The sequence below is a fragment of the Tachyglossus aculeatus genome, chromosome 22 (assembly GCF_015852505.1).
Source record: "Tachyglossus aculeatus isolate mTacAcu1 chromosome 22, mTacAcu1.pri, whole genome shotgun sequence".
NCBI classification, from domain to species: domain Eukaryota; kingdom Metazoa; phylum Chordata; class Mammalia; order Monotremata; family Tachyglossidae; genus Tachyglossus; species Tachyglossus aculeatus.
In genome coordinates this window covers 6,874,270-6,889,085 of record NC_052087.1, presented here as the reverse complement: position 1 = coordinate 6,889,085, position 14,816 = coordinate 6,874,270, and the positions used below count along the sequence as shown (strand labels likewise).

The 14,816-nt window shown below is 53.5% G+C and overlaps 1 protein-coding gene across 8 annotated transcripts in view; it reads left to right on the top strand.

Annotated features, from left to right (window-relative positions):
* Window positions 1-14,816, top strand: part of PAX6 (paired box 6) — a 37,780-nt gene that overhangs the window by 11,204 nt on the left and 11,760 nt on the right. For 6 of the 8 annotated variants that reach the window (XM_038764666.1, XM_038764665.1, XM_038764664.1 and 3 more), the window contains exons 3-8: window positions 3,713-3,789; window positions 4,226-4,280; window positions 8,142-8,272; window positions 9,078-9,119; window positions 9,214-9,429; window positions 10,169-10,334. In XM_038764666.1, the coding sequence (XP_038620594.1) occupies window positions 4,271-4,280; window positions 8,142-8,272; window positions 9,078-9,119; window positions 9,214-9,429; window positions 10,169-10,334 (565 nt within the window). In that variant the 5' untranslated portion in view covers window positions 3,713-3,789; window positions 4,226-4,270. The remainder of the gene's footprint in view (window positions 1-3,712; window positions 3,790-4,225; window positions 4,281-8,141; window positions 8,273-9,077; window positions 9,120-9,213; window positions 9,430-10,168; window positions 10,335-14,816) is intronic. The other 2 variants (XM_038764667.1, XM_038764663.1) reach the window with 1 other exon arrangement.

The window sequence follows — 14,816 nt, the reverse complement described above, 5'->3', positions numbered from 1 at the left end:
GGAGGAGGAGGAGGAAGAAGAAGGCGAGGGAGACTGAGGAAGGGACAGGTCCGGTGGACGATGGTCAGTTCTTGGCCTCCCCCCTCGTCCTCCGCGGCCCAGAAACACTTGGTCGCCCCTTGGTCGCCCACCCTCTCTCCAGGCCCGAGCACAAGTTTCAGGCCTCAGCACCCGCTGGGGATTCTGAGGGCCAAACTAAATCCGAGAGAGAAGGAAAAAAGGCTCCGGTCTTTTTCTTGCGAGGCTTTTCCCAAGCACCTGAACTCCACCGATTCCTCCCGTTCGCCCCGGGCCGGTCCCGTTTGGTCCCTTCACTCATTCCTTCAATCGTATTTATTGAGCGCCTACTGTGCGCAGAGCGCTTTACTAAGCGCTTGGGAAGTCCAAGTCGGCAACATGTAGAGCGGTCCCTACCCAACAGCGGGTCCGGCTCCAAGGGGACGTGGGCGAGCGCTTCCCCGAGGCCTGTCGGAGGAAAGGGCCTCGGCAAAGTTAGAAAGTTGCTGCCTCTGGGCTGGGCGGAACGGGTGGAAACTCCACCAAAACCCGCTTTGAGGCCGACAAAATGGGGATGGGGGTGGGGGTGGGCAGGGGGCACAGGCCTGGGGGCGGGGAGAGCTCCCCCACTCCCAACCCTCTCACTTTGGGGCCGGGAAGAACTACACTAAAGTCGTAGAAAGTTTAAAAACAAAGTCAACTCTGTTGCGTTCTCTCAACAGCGCTCTGCACACAGTAAGCCCTCAATAAATACGATAGAATGAATTCATTTAATCTCCCCCAATCCATCTCCAATGTTTTGCAAGGAAATATTTCTGGGCGAGGGAAAACAAAGCAAAAAAAAAGGGGAAATCTAAAGGGGGAGCGAACGGCTTGACTGCCAGTGGTTGCCTTTGACGTTAATTCTTTTTCTTTTTAATGGTCGGTGACCTTTGCGGATGTCTGAAGGCAAAACAGATCGGTTTGTTTTTTTCTTATGTTTTTATCTTTGTCTTTTTTGTCCCGGAAAGGTAAAACTTCGTCATCTTAATAGCTAATTACGTTTCGGTAGGGGGCGGAAATACATCTCTTCCCCGCTCGGAGGGGCGAGTTTAAATCCAGATTTTGAGATTGTAAGAGCGATTTTCCAACTAGGCCCGGGCCTGGGGAGAGAGAAGGGGTGGGAGACGGAGGCGGCGGCGATGGCGTTGAGACTTTTTCAAGGGGCCTGGGTCCTGTAGTTGGATGCTTGGGTCTCCTTCCCTTCCTTCTCCTTCTCCTTCCCTCTGTCTTCCCTTGGGCAGATTTGGAGGAGTGGGGAAAACGATCGAGAGATCCGGAGGCGGAAACGGGCACGATAAAAGTGCTGATTCCGATATGCCGACCGCCGCTTACAGGACCGAGCGTCTTCTGGGGGGCTGCTCTTTCTCCCCCTCCCCTCACCCCTTCCCTCCCCGCGATCCCCCGATTTGGGTGGTGATTACTTCTGTTAAATTAAATGCCGATGATCATTTAGGGCATGGACTAAACCAGAGAAAATGGCAGGAAGGGAGGAACGCAGGGAGGAAAGAGAGCCATCTCCCTACTTCTTTGGAAAAGTGCCCCATTGCATCCATTGAATCTTACGGAGATATTAATAAACAAGCTACGGCTCGTGTGTGTGTGTGTGTGTGTGTGTGTGTGTGTGTGTGTGTGTGTGTGTGTTGCGTGTTGGTGGTGGGGGTGGGGAGTGATTATTTTTGCCCGGGACTGTGCAGAGTATGCTGCGGCCAGGAGTTGGAAGAAGTTTGATCTCAGCTTGGAGGATTGTCTTTTCTAAACTCCCCTCATCTCTCCCCGTCACCTCACTTCCCTCCCCCCACTTCTATGTGCTGATCTAGAAAAAAAAAAGATTTGAGCAAATTCTTCCGGGAGGAAGGGGGGTTTCGTGTCTGTCCGGTGTGTGTCCGTGCAGACGTGTTCAGTGTATTAAAGGGATAATGGATGGACGCAGTGTCGAAGCAGAAGGAGACGGGGAGGCGTCTCCATTGAAGCACCGGGCCGAGAGGCTCTGGAGCTAATCAGGTACTTCTCCAGAGCAGTAAATATTTACCAGACCCGGTCTGCATGCGGCGAGAAAGTGCTTGCTGGTTGCTTATTTTTATGGATTTAAGAGGCCGAAGAGCTACTCAATCAATGAGTCCCCAGATTCCCCTAAAAAGAAAACGGACCTCTTTTGAATTCTCCGCATTAGGAAGCAAGTAAAAATTAATATTCATTACCGCCGCAAAAGAAGGAGAATAAGCATTTTAGTGTGAGGGTTTTTTTTAAGGAGAAAATGAAAGCTGCTACGATTTCATTATTTTACCTCCTCTCTTTTTAGCAAACCTCCTGAATGAGCTCTTTATTGTAATGGTCTCTTTCCAATTGAGCGTCCCACGGAGCTGTTGTATCTTTTTACAGCCCTTAACAACTCACACCAGTAACACAATTACCTCCAGATATTTATAACGAGAAATTACTTTTCTATTTTCTCGCAAGAATCTTTGATTTTTTTTTTTTAAAAGGAAAGACAGGGGTCGGGGTGGGCGGGGGGCGGGGGGAGAGGGGCTGTCGGACACAACCGCTGGGTCGCGGCTCCACTAATAGGGAGAGAAGGTTCTTTCTGTTCCCTTTGTGAGTTGGAGGGTTGTTGGTACGTTTAGTTGGAAGCTGTGTCGCTGGTTAGGGGGACTGGGTTTTGGCTCTTTGGGTTTGGGTAGAGCAGGAGAATAGGAGTCATTGTTCGCCGTCTGTAGGCTTTGTTGACCAGCTCTCACCCCCTCCGGTTGTTACTTTTTAAAGCACTGAGGCGAGGTAGACAGCGTGTGTCACAGTACAGTGAAGAAGGGGAAGATCTAAAGACCAAAAAAGAAGTTAATCACAATAAAGTGGAGTTTGGGGGGAAAAAGTTGGGAACGCCACTTAAAAAGTCCCAGAAGGGTGGGGAGAGGGGAGGGGAGGTGGGGAGAGGGGAGAGATAGACGGGGAGGGGGTGTCCTGAGCCAGGGCAGGCCAGCGGGGGTGGCGAGCCCCAGGGGCAGGAGAGAGTGCAAACGCCCCCCACCCTCCACCCCCAAGTCTCGGGAGGCGGCAAATTTAGACAGCTGCCTCTCCCTTTTCACCCACACCCCTTCACCACCTCGCCCCCTCCCCGCCACCCCCCTTTTTCAGGCAAACAGGTATTGCCCACCTCCTCCTTGTCGCCCTCCTCCCCCTCTTCTTCCCTCTCCTTGACTTCCTCCTCCTTATCCTTCTCTTCTTCTCTCTCAACCTCTTTCTCTTCCTCCTCTTCCTCCTCCTTTTTCCCCTTCTCCTCCTCCTCTTCTTCCTCCACGCCGCTTCCTCCAGTTTCCTGGTGTTTTCTCCTTGTGCACTCTCCAAAGTGTTACCGTCTCCAACTCTTCTGCAAAGTCAGGCAAGAAGCACGGAGGAGGCGGCGGCGGCCTTGGGTCTCTGGAGGTGGAGGGGAGAGGACTAAAAAGATTCAGGAGAGAGGAAGGCTGGGTTTGGAGTTTTGACCTGTGTGGAGAGTGATCCTAGGCCCTGCTTTCTCTGTGTGTGTCTCTGTCTCTCTCTGTCTCTGTCTCTCCCTCTCTCTCTCTCCCTCCCTCCCCTCTCTCTCCCTCTCTCACTTAGGAGGTGGGGCTCCGGGACCCGGCAGCAATGTCACTCCGGAGCTCCATTCTGATATACTTTTTTCCCCGCTTTGTCCTAGAGGGAAGACGCTAACTAGCGACGCGCAGATGTGTGAGCCCTTAAATTGTAGGAGAGGACAGCCAACCCAGATATCAGGCAAGTTTGTTCGGGGGGGGTAGGGGAGAGCGGGGTGATTTTGTTTTGAATAGAAATCAAAACAAAAAATAACTCGAGAAATCGTAACTTAGGGGAGCCTCGCATCTGCCAGCGGGCGTTTAAAGGAAATGTAATATGGAACGGAAAAACCTAAATCCACAGCCCCACTGATTACGGGGCTAAAACACGTGGAGGGACAGGGGAAGGAAGAGGAGCGAGAAGATGGGTTGACTTAATTTGGAGTGGGAAAAGTAAATCTTTATCATCCGGAACGCACTCCTCGCTGGACCACTGAATCGTTATAACGCGTGCATATTTTTAAACGCAAAGCAGAGAGAGAGCATTCTATTTCTCGCACATAGCTCGGCCTGCCTGAGCGCCATCTCCCCCTCCCGTACCCCCCGCCTCTGATTAACGCTTGTTTTATTGCTAATAGAGCACTATAACCGAGCCACGTGGGATCCCGCTGCTTCGAGACATCATGCAGAACAGTAAGTGATACTTGTCTTTTCCGTCCGTGGCCCGGGGGACTGGTTGTGGGCAGGGGAAAGATCCACGTCTTGGCCTGGGGTCGGGGCCCTAGGGGCCCTGGGTTCTGTCTGCGAGCTGTCTTTACGGTGGAAGAAGACCCAGAGCTTTGCCTCGGGGTCGCAGAGAGCCGAAACTAGTTCGCTCGATTCCAATACCAAACTTCCAACACCTCTTTCCTGTTCCTCTCCTCCGCCCCTTCCCCTTCGCGCCCCCCTCCCACTCCCAGCTTTTGGCTCCGCTGCCCGGAGGGTGACCCCTGCCCGTCAGCGGCTGAGCCGTGAGGATGGCGGCGGGGGGCAGAGAGAGCCCCCCCACCAAACCCCCACCCACCCTGGATGTGTCTCTCGCTGGGCAGCCCCTCCCCAACTTCCCAGAGACGACTGGAGCCAATCAATCAATCGTATTTATTGAGCGCTTACTGGGTGCAGAGCAGCTGGGGTCAGTGAGAGGAAAAGGGGGGCGGTGGTCCTAGCCCTAGAAGGAAGGGAAAGTTGAAGACGGCTGTACAGCCCCACCCTAATTGGGACAGGGGGGACCCCCCCCTACCTAGCGAGGGGGGGGTCTCAGCCAGAAGGAGTGTGGAGGGTAGGCCGGGGGGCCCTCTGAGCTTGGGGGACAAAAGGGGGAACCGCAACCCTCATTTACCCCCTTATCTTGGGGGGTGGAGGGGTGTGAAGGGGAAGAGCTGCCTTACTCCCCATTCATTCATCATTCAATCGTATTTATTGAGCGCTTATCGTATTTATTGAGCGGTTACCGTGTGCAGAGCACTGTACACTGTGTGCAGAGCACAGGCCTCCGGTCCTGGGGCTCTCTCTCTCTCCCCGTCTCCACCTTCTCCCCAGCCATCCGAATACAGGCCTGGGTTCTGGGAGAAGGTTGGGGAAGCAGGGGTAGCGGGCCCCGGGTTGGGGATTTGGAATTAGCGAGGCCGAGAGAAGCTTCCAGGCCTGACGGCCTCCCCCCAAGGCCTTGGCAGCGTCGTTGGCCCGTAAGCCCCGATCCCAGGCGGCCCCAGTCCCCGTCGGAAGGCCCAGAGGGAAGGGAAAGGCCTGAGCCAGAGATTCAGGTGTCCCCGGCATCCGGCAACAGAGACCCCAGGACCACTCGGGCGACTGACCGGTCCCGGAACGCCTCTCGGCCAGGTTGCCACCATATGTTTTCCTATTAGGCATATTAGGAATATTCCTATTCCTATTATTTCCTTCACCCTGGGACCCAGGGGCCTAATCACTGCCCCGGGGCGAGCTCGGGGCCTTCTCCCGGGGGACTCGGGGCGGCGAGGGGGAACCATTAAGCCTTGACCTTCGCGGAGAAACTTGGGCTGGGCTGGGTCGAGCTGGGTTGCCCCGACTTCCCTGCTTTTTCCTTGCTCTCTTCCCTCCGCGCCCGAGATGGAGGAGCGGGCCGGGCCTGGAGGATTCCCCAAATTGGGGCTCCCGCCCTTGCCCAACCCCATGAAGGGAGGCCTAGGAGTGGAGATGGTTTCCGGCCTGCCTCTCGCCCGGCTCGCTTCTCCCTCCTTTTCTTCCTTCCTCTCCCCCTCTCCATCCCCCTCATCTTACCTCCTTCCCTTCCCCACAGCACCTGTATATATGTATATACGTTTGTACATCATCATCATCATCAATCGTATTTATTGAGCGCTTACTGTGTGCAGAGCACTGTACTAAGCGCTTGTACATATTTATCACTCTATTTATTTATTACTTTTACTTGTACCTATCTATTCTATTTATTTGATTTTGTTAGTATGTTCGGTTTTGTTGTCTGTCTCCCCCTTTTAGACTGTGAGCCCACTGTTGGGTAGGGACCGTCTCTAGATGTTGCCAACTTGGACTTCCCAAGCGCTTAGTCCGGTGTTCTGCACGCAGTAATCGCTCAATATATACGATTGATTGATTGATTTTCTGTCCCCTAGTAGGGGAGGGGAAATGACTTTCGGGGGTGGGGAGTGACATATGACTCTGTCTGTGTGTTTGAGTGTGTTTGCGCTTGGAGGAAAAAGGGGGTTCGGTCCGGCGAATGGCCAATTGGGGTTCTGGCTATCTGGGGAGGGGAAGGGGAAAAAACTGGGGAAGGCAGATTACGGGGGCATCCCTCCCGCCCCCAGCCCCGCACCCCCGGCGTGCAGGGGCTGAACCGGGCCCGCAGGACCCCTCTCCCCCCAAAACTGGATGTCACTTCGCATCCAGTGATGGGGCACCCGGCCTCCCCTCGGCGCTGACCGTCCCGGGCCCCGGGGCTGCGAGCCGGTCCATCTCCTCTGAGTGATAGCCAAATAGGGACGGAAAGGGTCGTTCTATCACGGTCCCATTTGTCGTGACGATGCAATTTCCAGGAGCGGAGCGCTGTCACAAAGTGACATGTCTGCCACAAGAGCTCCGACTGATCTTTTCAATTAGCCTTCCGTGCATGATCCGGAGCGACTTCCGCCCATTTCCAGAAATTAAGCTCAAACTTGACGTGCAGCTAGTTTTATTTTAAAGACAAATGTCAGAGGGGCTCATCATATTTTCTTCCCCCCTCTTCTATATTCGGAGCTTATTTATTGCTAAGGAGCGCGGGCTCCTGGACTCAATTTAGCAGCGGGCTCCGAGGAGAGGAGAAGAGAGAAGAGGAGGAGAGAGGGACGGGGCGGGTTAGACCTTCTGCGGAGGGTTTTCTGCGAAGTCGGGGGCAGCAGGTTGGACATTTTAAGAGCAAGTTAAACGACCGACATCCGCTCGTTGCCTTGGCGAGGTTTAGTGGGGAGGTGTTGTGTATGTGTGTGTGTGTGTTGGGGGGGTTGCAGAGAAATGGTAGTTCGCCCCCCGATTTTCCAACATCACTGAGTGAATGTGGGAGGAAGGGTGGAGGGGACGGTTAGCCTTCTGTCGTTGTTTTCACCTTCCTTCTGGATTTTTGGTTTTCGGTTTTTCTCCTTCGCTTTCGGGACAATCGTAGCCCCGGTCCAAGAGAGGAGCTTTTGGGTGTCCCGTTCCGTCCGTCTGGCGGGGTACCTTCCAGGGGCTGGGAGGAGCAGGAGAAAAAGCCTCCCCTTTCCCCGGCTGGACAGGGCTGGGATCTGATCCTTCGCCCCTGCTGCGATGCGGTAGCCGAAATCCAGGTCGGCCGCCGGTGGCCCCAAGATCTGGCTGTCTAGGATTTGGAAAGGATGCCGCTCGGAGAAAGCGCCTTTCCACTTTCCTCCTCCTCCTCCTTTCTCTCTCTTTCGACACCGGTGTTGAAGGAGGAGTAGGGCTTTTTATCCGATCCCCCTGGACTCGGTTCTGTAGTTTGGAGCGGGGATCCTGGAGCGGCTGCCCGGGCCGCCTTTGGTGGTTCTCCCAATTCCGATCCCTTCAGTTCTCCCGGCCGGCGTGGAGGGAATTTTCAGAGTTGGGAGTGGGAAACGGAATCCCGAGAACAACCGCCCTGCCGACGGATCGCGTTGGTTGCGCTTTTCGTGGCTTTGAAATTTGGGTGTGAGAGTGTGTGCGTGCGCGCGTTGTGACCGCGTCTCCCCCCGTCGTGGGGATGAAAGCCCCTCCGATTTCGTCCTCTGCTCGATAGGATTGTTTCCCCGCCAACCGGGCGAGCTGTTGCTTTGCCATTGGAGGCGCATTAGCGATTCATTCTGTTGGTGTTTTGGATCGATAATTGCGACCCGATCGTTGAGGTTGTCACGAATCCGCAGGTAGCTGAGGTTGCTATTGTTCTTGTCTTTTTTTTTTCCTCTCCCCCTTTCTCTCTTCTCTCTCTCCGTCTGGCTTCTGTCCTCCCTTCTCCCCTCTCTCTCTCTCGCTCCTTTTCTCTCTCCCTCTGTTTCTTTCATGTAGGTCACAGCGGAGTAAATCAGCTCGGCGGTGTGTTTGTCAACGGGCGTCCGCTGCCGGATTCCACCCGCCAGAAGATAGTGGAGCTTGCCCACAGCGGAGCCCGGCCCTGCGACATCTCCCGAATCCTGCAGGTGAATCTCCGCGGCGCCCCCCCAACTCACTTCCTCCCCCCCAAACTCTCCCAAAGCGCTCTCTTCATCTCTTTCTGCCAAAGCTTTAATTGCAGAAAACCCCCACACACCCTGCCCCACCCCTCCCGCCTTCCCCTTTCCCTCCCCCAACCTCTCCACCTCCTCCACCTGGGTCCTGCCGCATTTCAACGACTCATCTGCTTTACCTTTTCCTCCCCCCCCCCTTTTTTTACTTTTGTTTATTTTCATGTGGACGAGGCATTCATTCCAATTACGGTGAGAGGCTGTAATAAACGGAATGATACGAAACTGGCACAATTTATGTCCCCTCTTCCCCTCATATTGACTTCGGATTTCATGAGACTTTCCGACGTTACTTGTTGTTTGGGAAAAAAAAAAAACAAGCGACAAACGCCTTTTTTTAGTTCTTATGGATTTATTTCTGTATTTTTTGGTCCCACGAACATAGTGGCTCACAATTTTCAGGGAGAGAGCATTTTCAGCTTAATTATCTGCACCCCTTTCCCTTCAACGCCCCCACCCGCCCCAGCCTAAAAGGTATGGAGAAGTCAGCACAAAATTTAAATAAAAGAAAGCCCTCGCTTGCTCTAGCACAGCTTCGAGCAGCAACGGGGTCGCTTTTTTTTTTCTAAAGACTTTTTAATTAGGTTTTTTTTTTGCTCCGAATGTTTGAAAGTATCATCACATTTGTAGTGTGTAGGAGCCACGAATGTAATTTTAAGAAAAAAAAAACCTCTCTCAAAGTAAGTTCTCATACCATTGAAGGTATATTTTTGTGTTATAGACCCATGCAGATGCAAAAGTCCAAGTGCTGGACAATCAAAACGTAAGCTTGTCATTGTTTAATGCCTACTTAAACAATTTTATTTTTGTCTTGAAATTATTAATAATGTGATTTTCTGTCCGCTTCCCCGATGCAGGTGTCGAATGGATGTGTGAGTAAAATTTTGGGCAGGTATTACGAGACTGGCTCCATCAGACCCAGGGCAATCGGAGGTAGTAAACCGAGAGTAGCGACTCCAGAAGTTGTAAGCAAAATAGCACAGTATAAGCGAGAGTGTCCATCCATCTTTGCTTGGGAAATCCGAGACAGATTACTGTCAGAGGGTGTCTGTACCAACGATAACATACCAAGTGTAAGTTCACGGAAAAATTCCTGATCACACTCTCTGTCGGCCCTCATCTCCTGCCCCTTCTCTGTCCTTCACCCGCCTGTCGGTCTGTCTGTCTGTCTGTCCCTTCTCCCTTCTCCCCCTCCCCTTTTCCCTCTCCGTATACCTGGGGAATTATCAGCAGGGGCCTCGGCCCTTTTGTCTGACCGGGAAACGCGGTTGACTGTGGGAAATTCCCATTATTTGCATGAGGCGCGCAACTAACTGGCAGGGGCGGCCAGCAAGTCATCTCCCCACCAAAAAAAAAAATAAAATAGTGGCCATCCCCTGCCCTGCCAGAGGTGCCCATGCTAGATTAAAAAACAAGACAAAACAAAAACCTTCAGCTCATCCTCTCTGGCCAAAATAAAAAATAAAATGAACGACCAGGAAAAGAAAAGATATGGGTATTTTCCGGCGACGAATCTGGAACCAGGGCAAAGGGCTCTAAAGGCCCGATGGGGTCGATTAATATTAGCCTCGGCCAGCCCTCGTCTCGGCCTGGATGGGCGTTTTCTGCATCTCCAGGGACGCCGTGCCCTGTTTCCAGGGATGACCTGATCATTCATTCCGGCACTGCCCCGACCTGGAGGGGGGAAAGGGTGGAATAACCGGGGAGGGGTACCCTGGGGGCTCCGGGCTGTTAATTAGGAAACTGAAGGGGGAGGGCAGCGGTGCCATCTAAGACGCTACCATTTGGTTTGATTTTTGCTCTGCCTCGCAGGTATCATCAATAAACAGAGTCCTTCGCAACCTGGCTAGCGAAAAGCAACAGATGGGTGCCGATGGCATGTATGATAAACTAAGGATGCTGAACGGACAGACAGGAAGCTGGGGCACGCGACCCGGGTGGTACCCGGGGGCTTCTGTGCCAGGACAACCCACTCAAGGTAAGACCTCTGTCTCCCTCCCCCTAACCCCCCTTCACGCCTCATCCTGAGCTCGGACGGATCTGGTGCCCGTTAGAGGAGGCCTATCATGCGGCCCAGAGAAGGAACTGAGGCAGAGATTCCGGGAAAACACTGGATTTGGCCCGGATAAGATGGGGCGGGGCTTCTCTGCGGAGATGGGATGAGAGGCGAGCCGCGGGGATGCTGCGGGCACGTTGGAATGCCCTGACCGCGCGGGCATCTGTGTGTGTGTGTGTGTGTTTGTGTTTGTGTGCAGAGATTCGGGGTGCTGTTTGTGGAAGTCTGTGTGTAGGTGTTGGAATCTCCTGCCAGGCTTTCTCTGTGTGTGTGTGTGTTTGTGTGCGTGTGAAAAAGAGGCGAGGTGTGTGGAATAGTGAATCCTCTGGTCAGGTCCTGTTTGGGTGTGCGTTTGTGCGCGCGTGTATATGTGTGCACGCGTGTGTTTGCGTTTTAAGAGCCAACAGCGTGGCTGCTCCATTTAAATTTTCCATTAAAATGCACAGAGAGCCCCCTTGCCGTAGGAGTGTGACAAGTTAGCATGCTGACAGACTGTGAGGTAAACATAATTGTATCATTTTGCTTTTTCCAGTCATTGACAAATTATGTGACTGTAAGTAGCGAGCCTATGGAAAAATGCAGAGGGGGATGAGGGCGCGGGCTCTGGGACGGGGATGTGCTGTCGATTTTTGTTTCATTTTTCACCAGTCTTCCTTGCCCCCGCCCTGGACCCGGACCCGGGCCGTACCCTCGTTTGGGAGAAGGGAAAGAATTCAGGGAGCGGGTAGGGCGAGGAGCTGGGCGAGGGGCTGGGCAAGAGGCAAGGCGAGGCTTGGGACTCCTAGAAATCAGGGAAGCATCAGATAGGGAGTGGGGTGGGAAGTGTGGGAGGTCAGGGAGGAGGCGTGGGGGGTGGAGGGTGAGAGCTCACCTCCTCCAGGAGGTCTTCCCAGACTGAGCCCCCTTTTTTCTCTCCTCCTCCCCATCCCCTCCGCCCTACCTCCTTCCTCTCCCCTCAGCACCTGTATATATATTTGTACAGATTTATTACTCTATCTTACTTGTACATATTTACTATTTATTTTGTTAATGATGTGCATATAGCGTTAATTCTATTTGTTCTGACGACTTTGACACCTGTCTACGTGTTTTGTTTTGTTGTCTGTCTCCCCCTTCTAGACTGCGAGCCCGTTGTTGGGTAGGGACCGTCTCTATATGTTGCCGACTTGTACTTCCCAAGCGCTTAGTAGAGTGCTCTGCACACAGTAAACGCTCAATAAATACGATTGAATGAATGAATGAATACCCGGGTCCTTCTCCTTGCGGGGGCCGGGGGAGGTCATTCATTCATTCAATCGTATTTATTGAGCGCTTACTGTGTGCACAGCATTGGACTAGGCGCTTGGGAAGTCCAAGTCGGCAACATATAGAGACGTCCCTACCCAACAACGGGCTCACAGTCTAGAAGGGGGAAACTGACAACAAAACAAAACATGTAGACAGGTGTCAAAAGCGTCAGAATAAATAGACGAGAGAAGCTGCACAGCCTAGTTGCAAGAGCAGTGGCTTGGGAGGCAGAGGAACTGGGTTCCAATCCCGGCCCCGCCACTTGTCTGCTGGGTGACCTTGGGCAAGTCGCTTCACTTCCCTGTGGCTCGGTGACCTCATCTGTAAAATGGGGATGAAGACTGTGGGGCCACTTGGGGCAACCTGATTACCTTGGATCTATCCCAGCGCTCAGAACGGTGCTTGGCACATAGTAAGTGCTTAACAGATACCATTATTATTGTTATTATTATTATTAATAAGGGTCGGAGGGACGAGGGCATAATATGCAGCAGAAGCGGGCTGGGAATGTGGCAGGAGCCTGGGCAGGATCCGTGCTTTGGTCAGGGGCTGGGGAGGGGTCGGATGTGGGGGAGACCCCCGCTCAGGCCTAGCCGTCCCTCCCATCCGGAGAAAGAGGCTCTCCAGCCGGCCGCCACCCCTCCTAGCCACCGCCCCCTCTCTAGTCGCCCACTCGCCCGCCGCCGGCTTGTCCTACGGACTCGCTTGGGCCGACCCTGCCTCCAGGAAAGGGGAGAGGGAAAGAGAAAATCAGTAACAGTATGCGGAATATCTGGGTACAAAGGATGCTTCTGTCACTCGCAAGAATTTGTTATGGGAACAATCCTGTCGCTATGTAATTGCTCATTAGAGAACGTTTTGTTTCTCATTAAGGCGACATGAATAAGCGTCTAGTTGAAGGAGACAGCTGTAGAAATGTTCCACAGGAGACCTCTGGACACGATACGGCACCGCTTGCCAATTAGACATGTCAGTTTTAAGAGCAGAAAACAATATAGGAAGGACACTAGAAAGATAGGGAGAAAAGCTTTCGGGTTTCGTCTCCCATCTCTGCTGTTCGCGCAGGGGAAGGCCTTAATGACAGTCCAGAGCTCCTCCTGGTCCCGGGCTCTGGCCCAGCTCCCCGGCCCTGGCCCCTGGCCCCTGCCCCCTGGCCCCTGGCCACTGGGCCCTGGGGATGCGGGCCGGGGTCCCAGGGCGGCCCTGGCCGTTCCTCTGGGAAGGGGAGGGGTACTGGGGGAAGGTAGGTGCGGACTACGTCAGCTTGGTCATCTCTGTTTCTGGGGCCACGCACTCTCTCCTTTTCCCTCTCCTCCCTCTCTCCCTGTGTCTCTTCCTTACCCCTCCCTTTCCCCGTCTCTCTTCATCTCCCTCGCTTTCTCCCTTTCCTCCTCTTCCTCTTCCTCTGCATCTTCTTCGCTTTCTTTCTTTCCTCCTCTTCCTCTTCTTCCCCTTCATCTCTCTCCCTTTCTCCCTTTTCTCCTCTTCCTCCTCCTCTTCATCTCCTTCACTTTCTCTTTTTCCTCCTCCTCTTCATCTCCCTGATGGTCTCTTTCCTCTTCTTCCTCTTCATCTCCTTCCCTTTCTTCCTTTCCTCTTCCTTTTCATCTCCTTCTCTTTCTTCATTTCCTCCTCTTCATCTCCTTCGCTTTCTTCCTTTCCTTCTCTTCCTATTCCTCTTCCCCTTCATCCCCTTCGCTTTCTTCTTTTCCTCCTCTTCCTCCTGCTCTTCCCCTTCATTGATCTCCCTTTCTCCCTTTCTGCCTCTTCATCTCCTTCACTCTCTCCCTTTCCTCTTCTTCCCCTTCATCACCTCGCTTTCTCCCTTTCCTCCTCCCCTTCCCCTTCTCCCTTTCCTCCTTTCCCCTTCCCCACCCCACAGGGTGGTAGGTCCACCCCTACTCACTTCCCTCAGGAAGACGTCCCCCAAGAGGTCTTTGCCTGAAGGATTGTGGACCTGGCCGAGCCACGGCTCCTCTTCTCGATTCCCGGCCCTTTCCTCCTCCATCCTTTCACCCCGTTGGCAGACAGAGCGTGGAGGGGGGAAATGATGGAGGAGGAGGAGGAGGAGGATGGGGAGATGCAGTGGGGAGAGGAGGGAGGGGGAGATTCCCTGTAGGGTCTCAGAGGAGGAATCCAGGGCAGAGAGAGAGAGGCTTGGGAGGTCCTTCCTCCGGTGGGGGGGAGAGAGAGCCAGGACTGGGCAGGGCTGGGAAGGGCGACTAGCCCCTCTGCTTCCCTGGGCCTTCACGACGGGGGCCGAGTCGAGGAAAATAGCCAGAGAGCAAAGGGGATGGCGGTCAGTCAGAGGAACGGGTCCACCCAGAAGGGTGGCGTTGGCCAGGCCCTCTGTCCTTGCCCCACGGAGTGAAGACATGATTGCCACAGTGGCATTGCAGGTGGCGAGTTCAGACCAGCCTAGCTTTCTTCAGTCCAGCCCAGTCCAGCCACTCCCTGCCCAATCCGACCCAACCCAGTCCGGCCCAGCCCATTAGAGCCCAGTCCAACCTTGGCTCGGTCCGGCCCGGTCCGGATCCCCAGGGGACGGGGCAAAGGGTGGGAATTTCCCGGGAATATTCACGCCATCCCTGATGGGTTCTCCCCTGCCCGCCGCCCCGTTGCAGGAATACGTTACTGGGTTTTAAGAGTCCATTACTCCAAAAGCATAAGGCGAGGTTAGGTCTCAGAGGGGGACAAATATGGTTTCCATCTGATAAACGCCGTGCAGCAGTGAATAAAATAATGACGACACGGGCTGGCAGAACAAAAAGAGACAACTCTCCCCGGCAGAAATTCTCCAGTGATTTAGTGGTTTTAGGGATCACCGAGGCACTTTTTCTTATCTGCTCTCTCCCCCCCGCCCCCTCCGCCCCCCACCTTATAATACCAAAGCTCTCTATAGGATTTAGACACTTTCCCTTTCAACAGATGCTACAATGTTTTGATCCGCGCTCTATAGCTGAAAGGTGCCGCAATTGGTTTGCTATCTTTTTTTGCTTGTTTTCCGCCTCACTGATTAAGACACTAAGACACTAAGGAATGATTTTATTTCCCAGCGTCTTTTTTTTTTCTTCCAGGAAACAAATCCTATCCCCAGCGTCAGATGGTCTGGCTGGT